The sequence below is a fragment of the Cygnus olor genome, chromosome 1 (assembly GCF_009769625.2).
Source record: "Cygnus olor isolate bCygOlo1 chromosome 1, bCygOlo1.pri.v2, whole genome shotgun sequence".
NCBI classification, from domain to species: Eukaryota; Metazoa; Chordata; class Aves; order Anseriformes; family Anatidae; genus Cygnus; species Cygnus olor.
Window position 1 is genome coordinate 58,063,752 of NC_049169.1, and position 16,342 is coordinate 58,080,093.

General features: G+C 46.1%; 1 protein-coding gene across 1 annotated transcript; it reads left to right on the forward strand.

Annotated features, from left to right (window-relative positions):
- Positions 1 to 1,069: 1,069 nt before the first annotated feature.
- Positions 1,070 to 8,555, forward strand: CKAP4 (cytoskeleton associated protein 4). Its single transcript, XM_040559985.1, has 2 exons — positions 1,070 to 1,541; positions 5,481 to 8,555. Exons 1-2 carry the CDS (start codon positions 1,158 to 1,160, stop codon positions 6,810 to 6,812), a joined length of 1,716 nt encoding a protein of 571 aa, XP_040415919.1. The 5' UTR covers positions 1,070 to 1,157; the 3' UTR covers positions 6,813 to 8,555.
- The last annotated feature ends 7,787 nt before the right edge of the window (positions 8,556 to 16,342 follow it).

Consider the following 16,342-nt stretch of genomic DNA (forward strand, 5'->3'; position numbering starts at 1 on the left):
CGGTCCAGTTAGGGCTAAAGAACTTAAAATGAGGTGCAGTACTGATGAATTCAAGGCACATTTTTTACACATTTAAGTTTTTCTGCAGTATCATCTGTCCTATAGTCTGTCACAAAGCAATAGATGCAGCAGAGGGGGACTGATTTTGTGTGTGTTTTTTTTTTTTTTTTTTTGCCAAGTTTCTACAGTCAACAAAATACATGGTAACAACTGAAGATACAGCTACTAAGTTTCCGAAAACGGTTTAAGCAGCTCTCTGTGATACTATAAAATCTGAGAGATTTTCAAAAGAAGTTTTAAGGTAGCTCCTTTCTGGTACGTCCTATCCACGCAAGCACAGGTCTAGGGCACATCCTCCTCCCTTTCCCACTGTGAGGAGTACCACTCCTCAGCCCTCTACCACCTGTGCCCTAAAACTGCAGCGTCAAGACCACCCAGTTCTCTTGTGCAAGGATTGTCTACAATTACATGATCAGATGCATTTTTTCCCCCAACGCGACCACTAATTCAACGCACAGCAGGCAGTTTCCTCTGCCAGCTCCTTATCCCTTTGCGATGCCTTGCTCTCTCCATCCTCACTTTCCTCTCCACGCCAGCACATCCCAATCACTCAGCTCCCTCTCCATCTGCCTCCTTACGAGAAGCAGAGAAACTGGGAGCACCGAGAAGAAACTGGGGGGCTGTGCTCTGCGGGCTGGCCCTGCCTGGAGCAAGAGATTGGGGTACGGTATCTTGTTTACTGTGGCACCCTGTATTCACAGGCCTGTCAGCCTTTGCTGCCCTGGCTGGGACACGGTAGGGAAGATGAATGCAGCGGGCCCGCGCCGACGTGGGGAGACCGAAGAGCGTGCTCAGAGCTCACGGGCTCTGCAGGGAATTTCGGTCCTCGGGGGGGTGCAGGCGGCGCTCCCCGCCCCGGCACCTCCCCCGGGCTCCCGTCCCCGTCTCCCGGGGGCTGAGCAGCGGCCGCCCCCTACTCCCCCCCCCCTCGTTGCCTCCCTCGGGCCGGGCCCGGCCCCGTGTGCGTGGCGGCTCCCCGGGGCGGGGCGGGGAGGGGAGCTCGGCGCTGCCCGGCCGCCGCCCCCGCCCCATCGCTCCGCGGCAGCCTCCTTCCTTCCCTCCTTCCCTCCTTCCCTCCCTCTCCCTCTCGTCCCGCCATGTCGTCCGCCAAGCACCGGGGCCCCAAGGGGGGCAGCCCGCCCGCCGCCGCCAACGCCAACGAGCGGGGCTCGCAGCCCGGCGGCGCCGAGGAGGCGGCGGCCAAGAAGCCGGCGGCGGCGACCCACGGCCGGGGCGGCAGGGCCGCGGCGGGGGGCGGCGGCGGGGGAAACCGCTCCGGCTCCGGCTCCGGCTCCGGCTCCGGTCCTCGCCGCGGCTGGGCGCTGCTGCTGGGCGCCGCCGTGGTGCTGGGCGCCGCGCTGCCGGCCGGCTGGTACGTGCGGCAGCTGCGGGAGGAGGTCGGGCGGAGCGCCCGGGAGAGGGAGGCCTCCGGCAGGCAGCGGCAGGAGCTGGCCGCCACCCTGGACGCCGTGGTGCAGAAGGTAGGGTGGCGGGGGACCGGGGAGGCAGGGAGGTGTCCCCGCTCCATCCTCCCGAAAGGAGCCTTCGCCACGGGCGAGAGGCACCAGCCGAGGCTGGGTGTCTCCCAGCGGGTGCAAACGTGGCCCCGGGGGCAGCCCAGGCAGCAGCCGGCCCCTGCTCGGCTTGGCTGGGGCACGAAGCCATTTTCCGTATGCCCGGGCATCGGTGGGACCCGCGGGTGCGAGACTGACCATCAGTCATCTCCTGTCACGCTGTCCCGTCGCGAGTGCAAAGGCAGCGCGGTGAGGGATGGCCTGCCCTCGGTGCCACGTCCGGCGGGCAGGTGCACGCAGAGAGGCTGAAGGTTTTGGCTGGACGTGGCAGGAGCCGCAGCGGACCTGCCCAGGAACCCAAGAGTGCCAGCAGAGCAGCGCAGCACAGGCCTGACACGCCTGCCAACCCCTGCCGCCATCTCCTGCACGGACAGCGAGGCCGCCGCAGCCATAGCAGGGGTGTGAAGCTGCTGGCAGAGAGTGGCTTGAGGGATGTGAAGGAAGCGCTCCTTCCCCCCCGGTTTTGTTCGCTCAGGCCCTGTGGGCCCTCGAGCTAGAGCTTGACAAGTGGCACTTCCCATTGGGATATGTCTTAAGGGGCCCGAAACCTGTCAAACACACTGCATGTGACAGCGTGTAATCAAGCAAAATGCACATAGCAGGCTTCAGTCTAGGGAGTAGGTAAACGGGCTTGCAAGCAGTAGGTGAAGTTACAACTCAAGCAGATCAAAGACGCGGAGATTCTTGTCCCAGCTTGACTGCTGCGTGCTCAGTAAGCCCCCTCCCTGCGGACACCCCAGTCCCCGTGGCTGAGGGGCCTGGGCCCCATCAGGAGGACGGGACAGGGCAGGACAGCAGGGCTGGTGCTGGCGAGGGTCCCCCCGCCGCCCCGTGGCGTTCCCGGAAACACGGCAGCATGCACACGTGGAGTCTGTGGGATCCGCCACGGCGCTTCCTCTCATGGGGGGGAAAAGGAAAAGTCCTGGAGGGGAGAAGGGCTGCTGCGAGAATGCAGGGCCATAGTGGTGTTTCCAAAGGTGATTTTTAAATCCTTTTGTTTTCCCTGCTGATGACTGCGCTGTGATTTGAACCAGCACTTTTTTTTAAACTTTTTTTTTCCTTCCAGTTTTTAAGGCATTTTTTTACACTCTTTATAGGATGGAAGAAATTGCAACGGCAGGGAACAGGATGTAAGATTACAGTACACGAGTATAGAAGCCAGATGTATGAGCAATATATAAGCTCATCCAAGCACAGCAATGGATGCAGTTTGCTGCCTGTGTCTCTGCATTGTTGCAGAAGATCTTAGGTATCTGTTGCATATTATAAGAGAGAGGTGTATAGTGTAAGTTTATAAATAGTTACTTTGAAAGAGAACTGAAACTGATTTCCTGTATATAGCAGATGGCTGATGTGAGACATACAGTAATACAAGAATAAGAGATGGGAAAGATAAAACAGACTTTCGATGTAACCCTTGAAAGCTTTGTTTGCTGTGGCTCTGAGTTGCATTTGCAGAAGAGAGCACTTGAGGAAGAAGAGACCATTATTTCTCTGTTGTAAAAAAGTGTGGGGTCCCACGTTGTACTTAGAGGGTACTGTCAGTGCAGGCTGCCATATGGAGCTGTCTTTCCCCTTTACTCTTTTACTGCAGAGAGCTTTTGTCAGGAGTTAAGTGTTATATAAGCTCATCTGTTTTACACATCAGCAGTAGGAGGAGAAAGGAAATGATGTGGAAATTTAGTCTTCAATATAGCACAGCTTTCAGAGAGGCCAAGGTTGCTTGGTGTTTGAATACAAGGTAGTATGACCAGTTAGAGAAGACGTAGAAGTTAGGTATAGCTATATTTTTATGTGCTGTTTATGATGTTAAACTTTTCAAGGGCTATGGTTTCAAACATTGCCAGCCACAAAGAGCAAGCAGACAAACTCACAAGTAGGTGCATGCACAAGCCAACCGCACAGTGGGGATGAGCTATTACTTTGAAGTTGGGAGTTTTACATTCCTCTTGTGAGGGGTTTGCTTTGGGCCCTGGTGGCTCTTGGTGAGTTCAGCATAGGCTCGGACAGGTGAGATTAGAAGCTGGTCTAGTTAGAGGATTCGGGTCCATTTTATTATGTCAGAGCTCTCTGGTCTTCAAACAGCTGGCCCACGTAGAAGTATAGGAAAGCAGCTCCAACTTACACCATGAGCATTGCCCAAATGTAGTGGACAAGTTCGTATAAAGTACTTTATAAGTGTGGAGGGCTGGATTCCCTCTGTACGGCAGCAGAGGTCTCCTGCCACTCTAGAGGCGTCCCCTGCCCATTTCTGATGCCTTTTCTTAGACAGACATTTGAAGATGGTTAGTTGCAAATTTCAATTTGGTGGTTCAGATGTGTCAAAGAAAATAAATTCTGTCATAAGACAGGGAGAAGAACTTTGATGCACTCTCCTTCTAGATTTCTGAAGTCCATTTATAGTCATTCAGAAAATGCTATGCAGAAAAAATCAAAATGAATGACAGCTAAAATGTAGTGGAAGTGAGGCTGATGAGTCAGAGTAATGGCTGTTGCCCTGCTGCAATGTGTATGGCAGAATTACTTTCTTTGTTCCCCCTCTTTGGTTCATTTCTAGTTTCCTATGCAAGCGCTACAGAATACAAGTATAGGGAATGTGAAGTTATTGCAAACCCTTTTACAGAAGAGGGGGATAAAGGAAGTAATCTTTATGGGTATTCTTCAAACTTTGGGGATCCTTCAAACCAAGAGCAAGTCTCACAGCCAAGCTCTGTAGTTCTTTCACCATGTAGAATTCCCTTAAAAACAATGAGGATTTGGTCAGGGAATTAAGTTTTGCAAAAATACAAATAAATAACTTAATTTCTTATTAGTAAACCTGTTAGGTGTTCTGAGATGAAATTCTAGGTTCAGAGGCTGCCTGGGAATTGCTGGAGCCATTCTCAGTTGAAAAGAAAAGTCTCTGTATATTTCTTTCTAGGAATAAATAAAGTATATTTCCTTCTATTTATAAAATAAAACCACCCCTCCAGCTGTGTATCTAATCAGTAAACATGGCAGTCCATGTGGCATGCCTGATTAATATACCCCTCAGACACAGAGAGTAGCATGAGGCAAGGCAACATGCATTACTCAGCACTTGCCATCCTGCCAAAGCCTTGGGGTATTTTCTTCGTGATGGATTCCTGTTGCAGCCAGCGGGAGTGCTTACACTGCTTTACAAACTTCAGAAAAATACAACCCACACACGCACAAAAAGACTTCTCAACAGTCTTGAGTCTGATACTCTGCTTGGTCCTAAAATTAAGTAATCCATGCTTCCCTGTTGCTGTGCCTGGATCTTAACTTCAAGAGCTGCTCACCCCTTGCCCTTTTCCCTGTTTCTGCCACTAAAACTGTGGTAAAGAGAGTTTTTGTGACTGGGAAGCTTCATAGCACGCCCGACCCAGTGGTAACAGCTTTCTGTATTAACCTGAGACAGAAGCCAGTGAGTCCCCTTGGCCATCGCTACAGCTTTGTTCTAAGCCTATGTACGTACGTAGAGCCAACCCAAGGAATCATATAGCTCAGGAGTCCAGATGCAAACTCTGGAGGCTTGAGCTTGATTTTCACTTCCACAGATTTCCTGGATAATCTGTGGCAGGTCAGTGAGGGCCAGGGGTCCTTAGTGGAAGGTATGTGCACCTATAGATCTAGGGCCTATAAATCACCTAAGACTCTTCATGCTGGCTTTTTTTGTACCTCCTGGATCTGTGTGCTATAGAGTGATCTCAGGTAGGGAGTGTGATGGATTGCAAAGTGATTGTTTAATATGGTAGTGAGGGCCATAAGAATCTTAGAAACAAATGGTAAGGACGCTGGTAAGGATGAGACTGTAAATATTAACCAACAGGATTTCTGTTTTAGGTGCGGTCCCTTCAAGCCACGTTTGGGGATTTTGAATCCATGATGAAAATTGCTCAGCAGAAGCAGGAGGTTACTGAGAAGGCTGTTAAGCAAGGGGAGAGTGAAATAAACCGGATCAGTGAAGTGCTTCAGAAGCTGCAAAATGAAATTTTGAAAGACTTGTCGGATGGCATCCACATGGTGAAGGATGCAAGGGAACGAGACTTCACATCGCTGGAAAACACAGTGGAAGAGAGACTAACAGAGCTAACCAAGTCTATAAATGATAACATTGCTGTATTCACTGAAGTCCAGCAAAGGAGCCAAGATGAAATCAACAATATGAAAGCAAAGGTTGATTCACTAGAAGAAGCAAATGTGTATAAGCATGAGATAAAGGTGCTAAAAGATGCTTTTGATGAGATGCAAGCATCCATGCAAAGCAAAGAAAAGGACATAGAGACCTTGAAGAGCACAATAGACTCCATGGAGTCTGATGTGTATACCGAAGTGAAAGAGTTAGTCAACCTCAAACAGGAACATGAGAAATTCAAAGAGGCTGCAGACACTGAACACCTCTCATTAAAAGCTTTACAAGAGAAAGTTCTGAGGGCAGAGGATTCTATTATGCATCTCCCTGGTGACATTAAAAGACTTGATGAAGATTTACTGCAGGTTAAAGCCGAGCTCAGCAAATGGGAAGAAAATGAACTCTTCAGAAAAGCATTAGAAACTTTTGAAAAGAACAGTGAAGGACTGGAGTCTCGACTGAGACACATAGAAGAGAGCTTGGAGTCTCTAACTTCTGTTGCAGCTCAGCATGGTGAAAAGTTGCAGTCTTTCCTTTCTAAGGAGGCAGAGTATGAGAATAAGCTCAATACTCTAGAACAAAGCATGAGTGATCTTCAGGGAATCTCGGGTATGGACGTAACTTCAGTCTCAGACGTTCTCAAAAATCTAGGTGAATCACAGACCTCACTGTACAATGACGTAGAGAACTTGAGAAGAAGTATCAGTGACCTGCCATCCTCTGGTGCTCTTCAGGATGTCCAGAAGAAAATTAGTGCTTTGTTGGACCAAGGAAATCTTCAGACAGATCAAGCACATTCTCAAGGCTATCTTGAAAAATTTAATTCTGTGGAAGGCTCTGTAGATGAACTGAGATCTTCTGTCAGCCAGGTTGATTCAGATTTGAAAATGATCAGAACTGCAGTGGATAGTTTAGTCTCCTACTCCGTGAAAATTGAAAATAATGAGAACAACTTGGAGTCTGTGAAGAGCTCAATAGATGACCTGAGGAATGATCTGGAAAGATTGTTTGTGAAAGTAGAAAAAATACACGAAAAAGTTTAGGCAGCAGTGCTCCTTGTGCAAATATTGGATTATAGAAAATAGCTTTTGTATGCCCAGTTTTTTACTCTTTCTAAAAGCAGTTTGATACCTCCAAAGAGAATAAGAATACTTTAATAATAGAGACAGTTCTGCTTATTTCCTTTATTTCTCTTTTGGTGTAGTTTTTTAATTTTTTTTTCCTATTTTGTTTTAAGAAAACATGAGTTTAGTTGGGGGTTGAGTTTCTAAGGGCTCTTCTTCTCTGTAAAGTTGTACCGCTGAAACTGTAGTGGTGTAACTAAGGCACGACAGCCTCATTAGCATGGGCACATATTTAACGGTATTAAGGTGTTTCACACTAGGACACTATATAACCCACACCAAAGGGCCACAACTGTTCTGGTATGAAGAAGTGCCATATGCACTGACGATTTTAGTGATATATTTGGTTCAAGGAACAAAAGAACAAACCTATCACCCTGTCTGAAACTGCTACTGGTAAATTGTGGACCAGGTTTGAAGCAACTCATCTGTTTCTGCAGTTTGGGGCTCAGCCATGGAGCCAGTACCAGGTACCAGCTGAGCTGCAGTACGTTTCTGTGTGCCCGTAATCTGTACTGTGGAGCTAACAGGCATTAGCTGGACCCCCAGTAAGGAAAGGTTTGAGGTAAGTGGTGTTGCTTGGGGATGAGACCTGAGAGAGGTGCTCCACCACATGGCGGGAGAGATTTATTGTATGATCGCAGGCTTCTTTACCAGCATCTGTAGCTGCCAGTGAGGAAGATCAGTGCTTAACAAGGACATCTGAAAGAGGGGGAAAGTTTCAACAGAGTACAGTAATATTTCTGTCATATTTTTGGGCTGTTTACATGATGAGGCTGTTTCTTGTAAAGTCCTAATTCTCCGTGATGCAGGATTTTCTGTAAAAATGATCACAAATTTGATTGAGGGAGGACAAAAGTCACAGCTCTTGTGTCCCTGTATAGCAAGCATGCTAATAATAATGTTACACTTCACAACACAAAAGGGGGGAAATCAGCATGAAATCAGCAGAATTGCTTCTAAATGTGTACTTTTCACACAGCTGTCAGTGACCTGAACTATTGCTGCACACTCAGGACTTTGGGTCAACTCCTTATCGCTGGTGTCCCCAGGTGTCTGTCTGCCTGGGGCACTGGTGGTGAAGGATCCTTCCAGTAACTGGTTGAGAGCGAGGAAAAGGTGTCGCAATACTCTAGGTGTTGGAGTTCATTTTAAAACCACTTCCACAACTTTCTCGGTTTTCTGTCTTTTTGGAAAGAATTTCTAATATCCCTCCTTTTCAAGTTTACTTTTCAACTTTATCCAAAGAGTTGATACAGGTGTCTGCACATGGAGACGTTGGATATAGGGGCCACCGCTGTCTCGTGCGCATCGTGCCCACCTCTGCCTGCACTTTGACTACGTTAGGAAAATCATTCCTAGAAATAGCACTTCCCAAAAGTGATGTGTTTGTGGGAACAGCACAGGTAAAAAGGAGTTCTCTTAGGTAAATAAGGTAGTGAACTGTATTTCCTGTTGTTCCCACAGTAAATAGGAAAGAATTGCTGGCAAAGAAGGAGGGACCCATGGCATTAAGATAACTGTTGTCACCGTTTGAACTGCACTGTTCTCTGTTGACTTCTCAAGTTCTTGAACAATGTTGTTTAGGTTACTGTGAAACGAACTGTATGGCTTATTTGCGGTATTTTTAATACATAATAAACGTTTGGAATATTCTTTGCACCTTTTTTTTTTTTGATTGCTGCTTAGTTAATGTAGTGTTTTCCAGGAGGCTTCCAGTGCAGGAAAGGGCCTGGGGGAAGCACCAGAGCTTTACACTGAGGTGGGGCAAAGCCCTTTACTTCTCAGCTTTCATTGAGGAACACAGAGGTAGTTTATCTGCTGTGCTTACAGAGGAGCTCTTGAAGATGGGATTTGAGCCTGATCAATGCATTGGTGTTGAACGTAATGTTCAGAAGCCAGCGGTGGTCATTGTGAGGTGAGAAATACATGATTTATGCAACGAATGGAATGCCAGATACTTCCAGGAATGCCGTTGATAAGACTTTCTCAATGCCTAGAGGATGTAGAACAGAAATAATGTACAGAAAGGACCTACATCAGATTTTCGAAGTGTCTGTACCTTTTGGATAGCTTTGAACATTGGACTGCAAGGGCCATAAGCTGGTGACACCTCCATGAAGGACACCTGCCTTTTAAAAGTTTTGGGAAGGCTGACTTCATTTTGATTGCCCACAGAGATGAACCCAAGTCTGCCATGTAAGTAGCTTTGGAACGGCAAGAGCCAAATCTCTCATTTTGGAATGGTGAGAGCCCCGTACTGCTTAGTGTTGGCAAAGGGCTCTGGGCATCATCATGTCCTGGTAGTTCCTGAGGCCTAATTCATAGAGAGTTCATAATCATTCATGTTATTAAACTACCTATGTGTTCAACAAAACAGGTGAGCCTACAAGCCCTTCCATCTAAAAGAGAATTGACACAACCTACCGACAGAAGCTGGCCATGAGTACGCAGTGGCTTTGAAGCTCAGTAGCCACATGGTGAGGGAGCATAAAGATGCTGCAACACCAAGAGTACAGTAAGGCCAAACTGGATCTCAAAGGTTAAATGAAAAATGACTAATTACAGTTCTAGTAACCTAAATTCAATGGCACGCTATTGAAATTATTTTTTTTACTAAATAGTTGTCCATAAATAACAATGTGACTGGAGACAGGCACAGCTGCAAGGATCCCTTGGCAAGCCTGAGGTCCAGCTTTTATATTTGGCTTGACAACCTCATGTATCACAAACACTTCCAATGCCCTAATAAATGCTCACAGAGCACACTGAGTCCTAGTGCTGCCCTTTACCACTGTTTTTACACTCCAGTAAAAGCAGTGCAGAAGATCTCTGGCCATTCATAGTCTGTTCCTAGCGTCATTTTACATTATCAGTGGTTCATGAATAAAACACTGCTTCAATCACAAATTTCAGATAAAATCGTCCAATTGCTTGAAGAGGTATCGATCGAGTCAGCTCACTAATGTTTGTCTTCATTTTCAGCTCTTGGCTTCTTATCAGTGGAGAAGCCACTACACGTGGGCACTGAGGACTTGATTACACTGGCCAGGACTTGCCCAAGTCTCTGCCCTAGCAAACCTGGCAGAGGTAAATCTGGTGCTCTTGCAGAGACTTCTCCCAGCAGGGATTAGGCTGCTGGCTCAAGTGAAATAACCTGTAACAGCAAAAGGGATTGCTGGTGGTGTAGATGTGTACGTTAGAGGTTTTGTTGAAACGTGGCTTAGTGGTTTAATCTTTTCACCATTTTATTTGACATAACTCAGCTGGGAGTATAAACAAAGTTTGCAGAAAAGTTAAATGACTACAGGAAAAAAGGCTTACTGAGATGTACAAACACCAGAATAGCCTAAAAACGTGCCATGTGTGCCCTCCACTCTGCTCGGCACTGTTAAGGACATCCTCTCTCCAGTCTGGGGCACTCGGGAACAGTGCGGCTTAACTGGGGAGACTCTGGAAGAGGAAAAGGACAATAGCAGAGGTAAAATGTTTTGTGAGAGAAGATTGAGCAGTTAGGCTCATTTAGACTTGAGAACAGTGGAGGGAGGATTGAAGGAAAAAGAGGGAGGAAACAAATAATAAACAACGTTCAAATACTTTAAAAACTGTTCTGAGAAAAGAAAACTTTTTTTTTTTTTTTTTTTTTTTTTTTGCTTCTTGAAAAACCCGCTTGTTTCTTGTGGAAGTTCAGACAAAAGCACTGCTGGTGCCCCCTCCTGGGCCGCGACTTTCAGGGTCTACACATGTCAGGAACAGCATGGGGCAGTCCCACAGTGTGCTTCTCTTCCCCTGCAGCCCATATTTTTGACCTCACTGGATTCAAGAACTCACCTGCCAAATTCAAACTACCCAAAGGTCTGAGAGGTGCTGCACTAGGAGAGTGTGCAGGGAAGCATCCCCTCGCAGTGCTGCCAGCACTGCCCCGTTTTGTTTTTAATATTCCCCATATATGATATTTAGCACTGTGAGATGCTTGCTAATCCCTGTTAGTCCTTGAAGTACCCTTACATTGCTGCTTCCCTGCCCCTCCTGCATGCATTTTAACCATCATCATCCTCTGCCTGCCATGAGCAGGTATTCGCAGGTAGCAGAGATGCAGAGTCAGAATATTTACACACAGGACTTTCTCAACATTTAGTTCCAAATCTTGGTATGAGATGGTCTAAGAGCATGCCAATCAATTCATTTTCCAAACAATCACTTTCCTCCACAGTGACCAAAGATGCTCAAAGAGCAATTCTGCCATGCACACCAAAAGCAAAATGTGTATTTTCTGTTTGCTCACATAACAAAACCTCTCCAGAATTTCTTGGTATGAAACATTTTGCAAGCTCCCAAGATCATCTATCTTCTCAACAGTCAAAGCTTCCTCATGCCCAGAGAAAGGGAACTCAGGAATCGGTTTATAAGATCAGAGTTTGAGAATTCCTGCATTTATAATGCAAGTGCTAAAACCCAGAGGTATTTGGAGGTAATGCAGCATCACAGTTTTAGCCTGCTAGACCCAAGACAAAGAGATCCCCAAACTCTGGTTTTTTTTTTTTGTTTGTTTGTTTTTTCGTATTAGAGCATACAGAGCAGGTGTTTCTTTGGCTGATACGGATCTGCAAATAGTGCACCTAAAGATCTTTTCCAAGGCGATGCTGTCTAGATGCTCAGCTTAACATTCCAGCAAAAATCTTTTCTCAAGTGATTCCAATTTCACCGTGAGAGGAATAAAAGCCAGAGAAGCAATTTCTTTTTACTACATATCCTGTTAAGAAGAAATTAATTTACTCAAAATATTTATTACCCAGATAAGTCCTACACCCCACCCTGGTGTCCATCCATAGTTGTAGAGGAAGAAGCTAGTTCAAATAAGGCCGGCTTTGTTCCACTCAGAAATATTTTCCCTTGGCACACTCTAGATGTAAATATGTCAGATTCCTGTGGATAATCCTTTCCTGTCAATACGGCTTAGGTTGGGGTTGGGATGGAGTTCTACAGTTATGAGTAAGGATGGAAAACATAACAAGCACAGAATGAATCAGGGATACCTTGAAACTCTTTCAAACTTTTTTAGTGCTCTGGCTTTCAAATAAAGTTCTGATAATATTTTTTTTTTTCCTTTCTCACTTTTGACAAAACTTCCCATAAATATGTATATGCTAGGGGATGCAGAATATGGTGTTTAAACATTACTTGCTTTACAGTAATAATTTGAAGCTGCATACCAGTTTAGCACTTCAATTGTTAGCCACTGCAGAGCCACACATCTACAGAGAGCACTACAAGAGACATTATCTAAACAACTGAGTTTAGATAATCCTCTGCAAAAGGGAGCAGGACCCGGTCTGAAGGTGGTTTGCCTGGAGCCAGAGATCCAGGAAGGGCAGCAGGCTGCATCAGGGCTGCACAGCCCATGGAGCCTTGCCTGGACGACCTCTGCACGCTGCCTGAGGTCTGGAAATGGAGAAGAGTGAGGTCTGCAAAAAATTTCCAACCCGCTCCTTTATAATTCCTACGTACTGATGGGAAACTTAGAAGTTATGGCGGGACAAGGGTCGTGATCCAGATCCCGCTGAAGTCAATAGCTACACTCCCATTTCCTTTACTGGTACAAAATCAGGGCCAAAGCACTTTGCCCAAAGCCACACAGAAAATGTGTAATGTACCCAGCAATGATTTCCAGTACCTAAAGCTACAAAAATCCTCTCCTCTCCTTCGAGAGTATCAGAGCAGCTTAGCGAAATACCTAATAGCCAGCAGGTCTTCCCGTACTGAGGGAGCCTTTCCTTTTTGAAGTCTGCTTCTCCAGGTCTGGGCAAGTCAGCATAAGAACATTATCAAAGTGGAGAACACAGACTCAGATGGTTTATGGCTTAAACAAAATGGTTTATGGTCTCGGGGAAACAGATTGGACCTCAGGGTGTATCTACTAGCTATTTCTGTACAGAAGATTGCAAACATTAACAGCACGGACAGCCCAAAGCTCATCATTAAGCACATCACTGAGGCTTGGCCTTCTCCATGCTGTTGTTTTCAGCTGCCTGGAGCTGTGGGCAGAGTACTGCTACACTGGTACCTTCAGCTGAGGTGTTCAGAGATCCTATCACAGCCCTCAGGGCTAGGAACAAAAGGGACATTGACCAATGCCATCTGCAGGTAGTGCCCTGAGTGAATGGAGCTGTTGTTACCTCCACCTCAGCACCTACAGCCCCATTGCCCTCTTCTAACAGGCACCGGGTGACAAGGCTTATGTAGGTACCTGTGTGCTGGAGTGCTCTGGGCACTGAGCAGCTCTACCAGTGGCATATTTTGTAGGATTAAATATGGACTTCAAGCACCCTCCTGTGATCATCTTTATCTCATCCCCATACCAGATTTCTAACATCATATGTTCAGGTCTGAAGATGGCATTGTTCTTAGCAATTTTGTTAAGTATTGTGCATTCTTGGGATGTTTTTTATGAGCAAGGAAAGAAACTCAGTTCTGTCTAATGTGCTTAACATTTAAAGATGTGCACGAGAAAGAACAGCTTTTCCATTCAGGAAGGAGATATTTGTACAGCTAAAAATATCCCTACTAAGCTTTTGTGAGCATGAGATTGATGGAAGGATAATTAACGTTTGCTGGAGTCTGAATCCTTACAGATAATTAACTGAGGTGATAATAACCTCTTAGACCCATGAAAAAGTCCTCCGTACTTGAATGCACTCAGAGATCAAACTGCATTACAACACCCCAGAAGAATGTCCCAGCCTTCCAAGGGCTGCAGGTTGGTGGCAGGGCTGGAGAAAGCCCTGAGCCTCCTCCTCCCTCAGACATTTGGTGTTTACAGCCACTGCAGCTGTAGGGACAGCAGGATGGCTGCTCGAGGCCTTCTTTGGGTTTAGGGGAGCCTCTTCTGGTCAAGTCAGGGGTAGGACATCTTAAAGCCTTCAGAGCATCTTATCACGTCCTCCATTCCCTGCCTCTGTGGGATCTCACCTCTCATAGCATATGATCCAAGGCCCATGGACGTTGACGGATCCTTTTCTGCTGATTTCCACCATCACTGGAGTAGTCTGAGGCTGGAAGAGGTTAGAGGAAGGTGAAGAATTCAGTCACAAAGCAAAATTTGCAAGGACCAAGTAGACTGGATACCTCCTGCTTTCCAGCCTCCAGTCCCACTACCTATTTTCCAGTGTTTGGGGAACTTTATTAGTTTATAATTTTTTTTTCCAGGGCAAAGAATCTTCTATTTCTTCTGTCCACTCTCTCAGCTTGGTCAGGGAGTACTTATAAATGAAGTTGGCAGTAGATAGTGGAACTCCAGTATTATTTGTTAAATACAACCCTCAAAGATAGTTTTTGGTTCAGGTCATGTAGGAAGATCAAGGACTTTAAGCATTGCAATGAAATGCTCCAGAAGTGTTGGCAGCTGTGTAATGCAAGAGAAAAATCACTTGCTTGAACTTTCAGGAATCAGTGCATTTTCTCCAAATCCACAGAAATCTCTGAGGGTTGGCTGGGGGATTGCATTTAGATTTCATCCATTTGTTCATCCAGTTTAGAGGGTCACTATTTGCAAGCAATCTTGCTGTTGTCATGGGCATTCTGCAAATACTCTTGGAAGAGAAATGGGTGCCTCATGGCAATGTCTTGGGGTCCTGGGCCCTGCAGGATGCATGTTGGCTCCGTGCTGAACATGGCTGGGTAGTGCAGCTCTTGTGGACATGGAGGTCTGACCCCAAGCCTCAAAAAGGTGGAGAAAAGGCTTCATCTATCCAAGAGTGCTACTGCACTAGCCTTTGTTCAGGTCCTAAGTTGCTTTTTCTTGCCTACACAAAGCTTTTCCTTAGGTTTGCTATTTAGTATTCATTACAATGGGTATAATTTACTGCGTTACCTATAGAAGTAATTCAGTAAGAGAGCTGCTGTTTCAAATGGTTGCACAGAGCTAAATCCCCATTTGGGAAAGTATTTGGACTATAAAAAGAAGTACATCTATTAAAAAGCGTTTTTGGAGTGCTGCTTATTGTTCCTTTCAAGCTCTCCCATGTCACTGTAACACAAAGTTATCCTGCTCCCGAAAAGCAATGAAACACATCCAAGTGCTGACGGTCTCCACTTCACAGCCCCAGAAGAGGGCTCTGGCCGACAGCTGGCTCTCCTCCGACACATCTCGAACCCCCAGCCCCAATTTACATGGCTGGCACCCCTCTGACGTCCATACCGGGTAAAGACAAACAAGTGCTGCAGCGCTTTTCTAGGACCGCTGGGCAGCCTTGACACCCGGACCAGACTGGAAAGAGGAGCTCCCTGCTGCAAATGAGAAATTCTCATTAACAGATGATTTATTGGTCCCTCTCCAACGACACTTTTGTTTTAAGAGTGCTTCAGTTACCCTCTGCTGACTGGAATTTTTCATTTACGTTGGAGAAGCCTCGCTCCTTGACTTGAAAAACAGCTTCCAGTGAGCAAGAAATGCTGCAGGACACAGCCTGTGGCTTTGGGCACGACAGCTCACCATGGTCACTGCCACAGGAGCCTCGCTGTTCTTTCCCCATTTTCTTTTCCTTGCCTTACGCTTTACACAGATGTTTGTAATTAGCTTCCCCCCCACTCCTTTTTTTTTTTTTTTTTTTTTTTTTTTTTTAGGTTGCCTTGTTACATCTCCCTTTGCTCCAGCCTGCCGTCTATGTGTTTCCCCATATTTAAGTCCTGGGCATTCCTCACCAATGCGCCTGCTGAAATGCTTTTACTGCAGAAGAAATCCCTTTTTCACATGGTTTCCAGTAAAATAAGGCAGAGCAAGTCCTTGTAGCAAAGGAAAATCCCCTCTGGGGAAAGCCCCTAAGTGCAGTGAGAGACTCAAGACCATCAGCTAACCTGTTTTCAAAAATAACAGCAGCATTTAGAGTGTGGCTTTAAATTCTTTTTCTGCATTTTGATCTCAGTCATTATACGTACATTTCTGATAATGAAACTCCTGCCGGCTGCATTTTTGAGTCTCCTTTGCATTAATCAACGAAAAAGTTTTGGGTGTGTTGGCAGATCTCTATGTAGCTTCAACTAGTAAGTTTACTTGAAACAACCGTTTTCTTTAATTTTAATCCTGATGTTGAGAAGAATCTTACGTTGTAGTATTAAGCATTTGTAGGGAAGTGTAGTGTCTGCCCATTCTTTCCCTGCCTTCTCCCAGTAATTTCATTGGGAGCATTTGCTGCAGACAAACACTGTAGTTCGAGGCAGTTCAACTCACTTCACTCTTATCAAGTGGGTTATTAAAGTAGGGTTAGTACCTCTTTTATACCTGCTAACAAGAGGAAATGACACTTTATTATGATGATCTAAAAATGTTAAATATCATAAATGTAAGTGGCTGTGGGAAACCTTCCCAGCACACTTGGGTGCAGAGCTGCAGTGGTGCCTGTCTGCTCTCATGCGCTAGTACAGCAGTAGAGGGCAAAAGGAGGGCAAAGCAT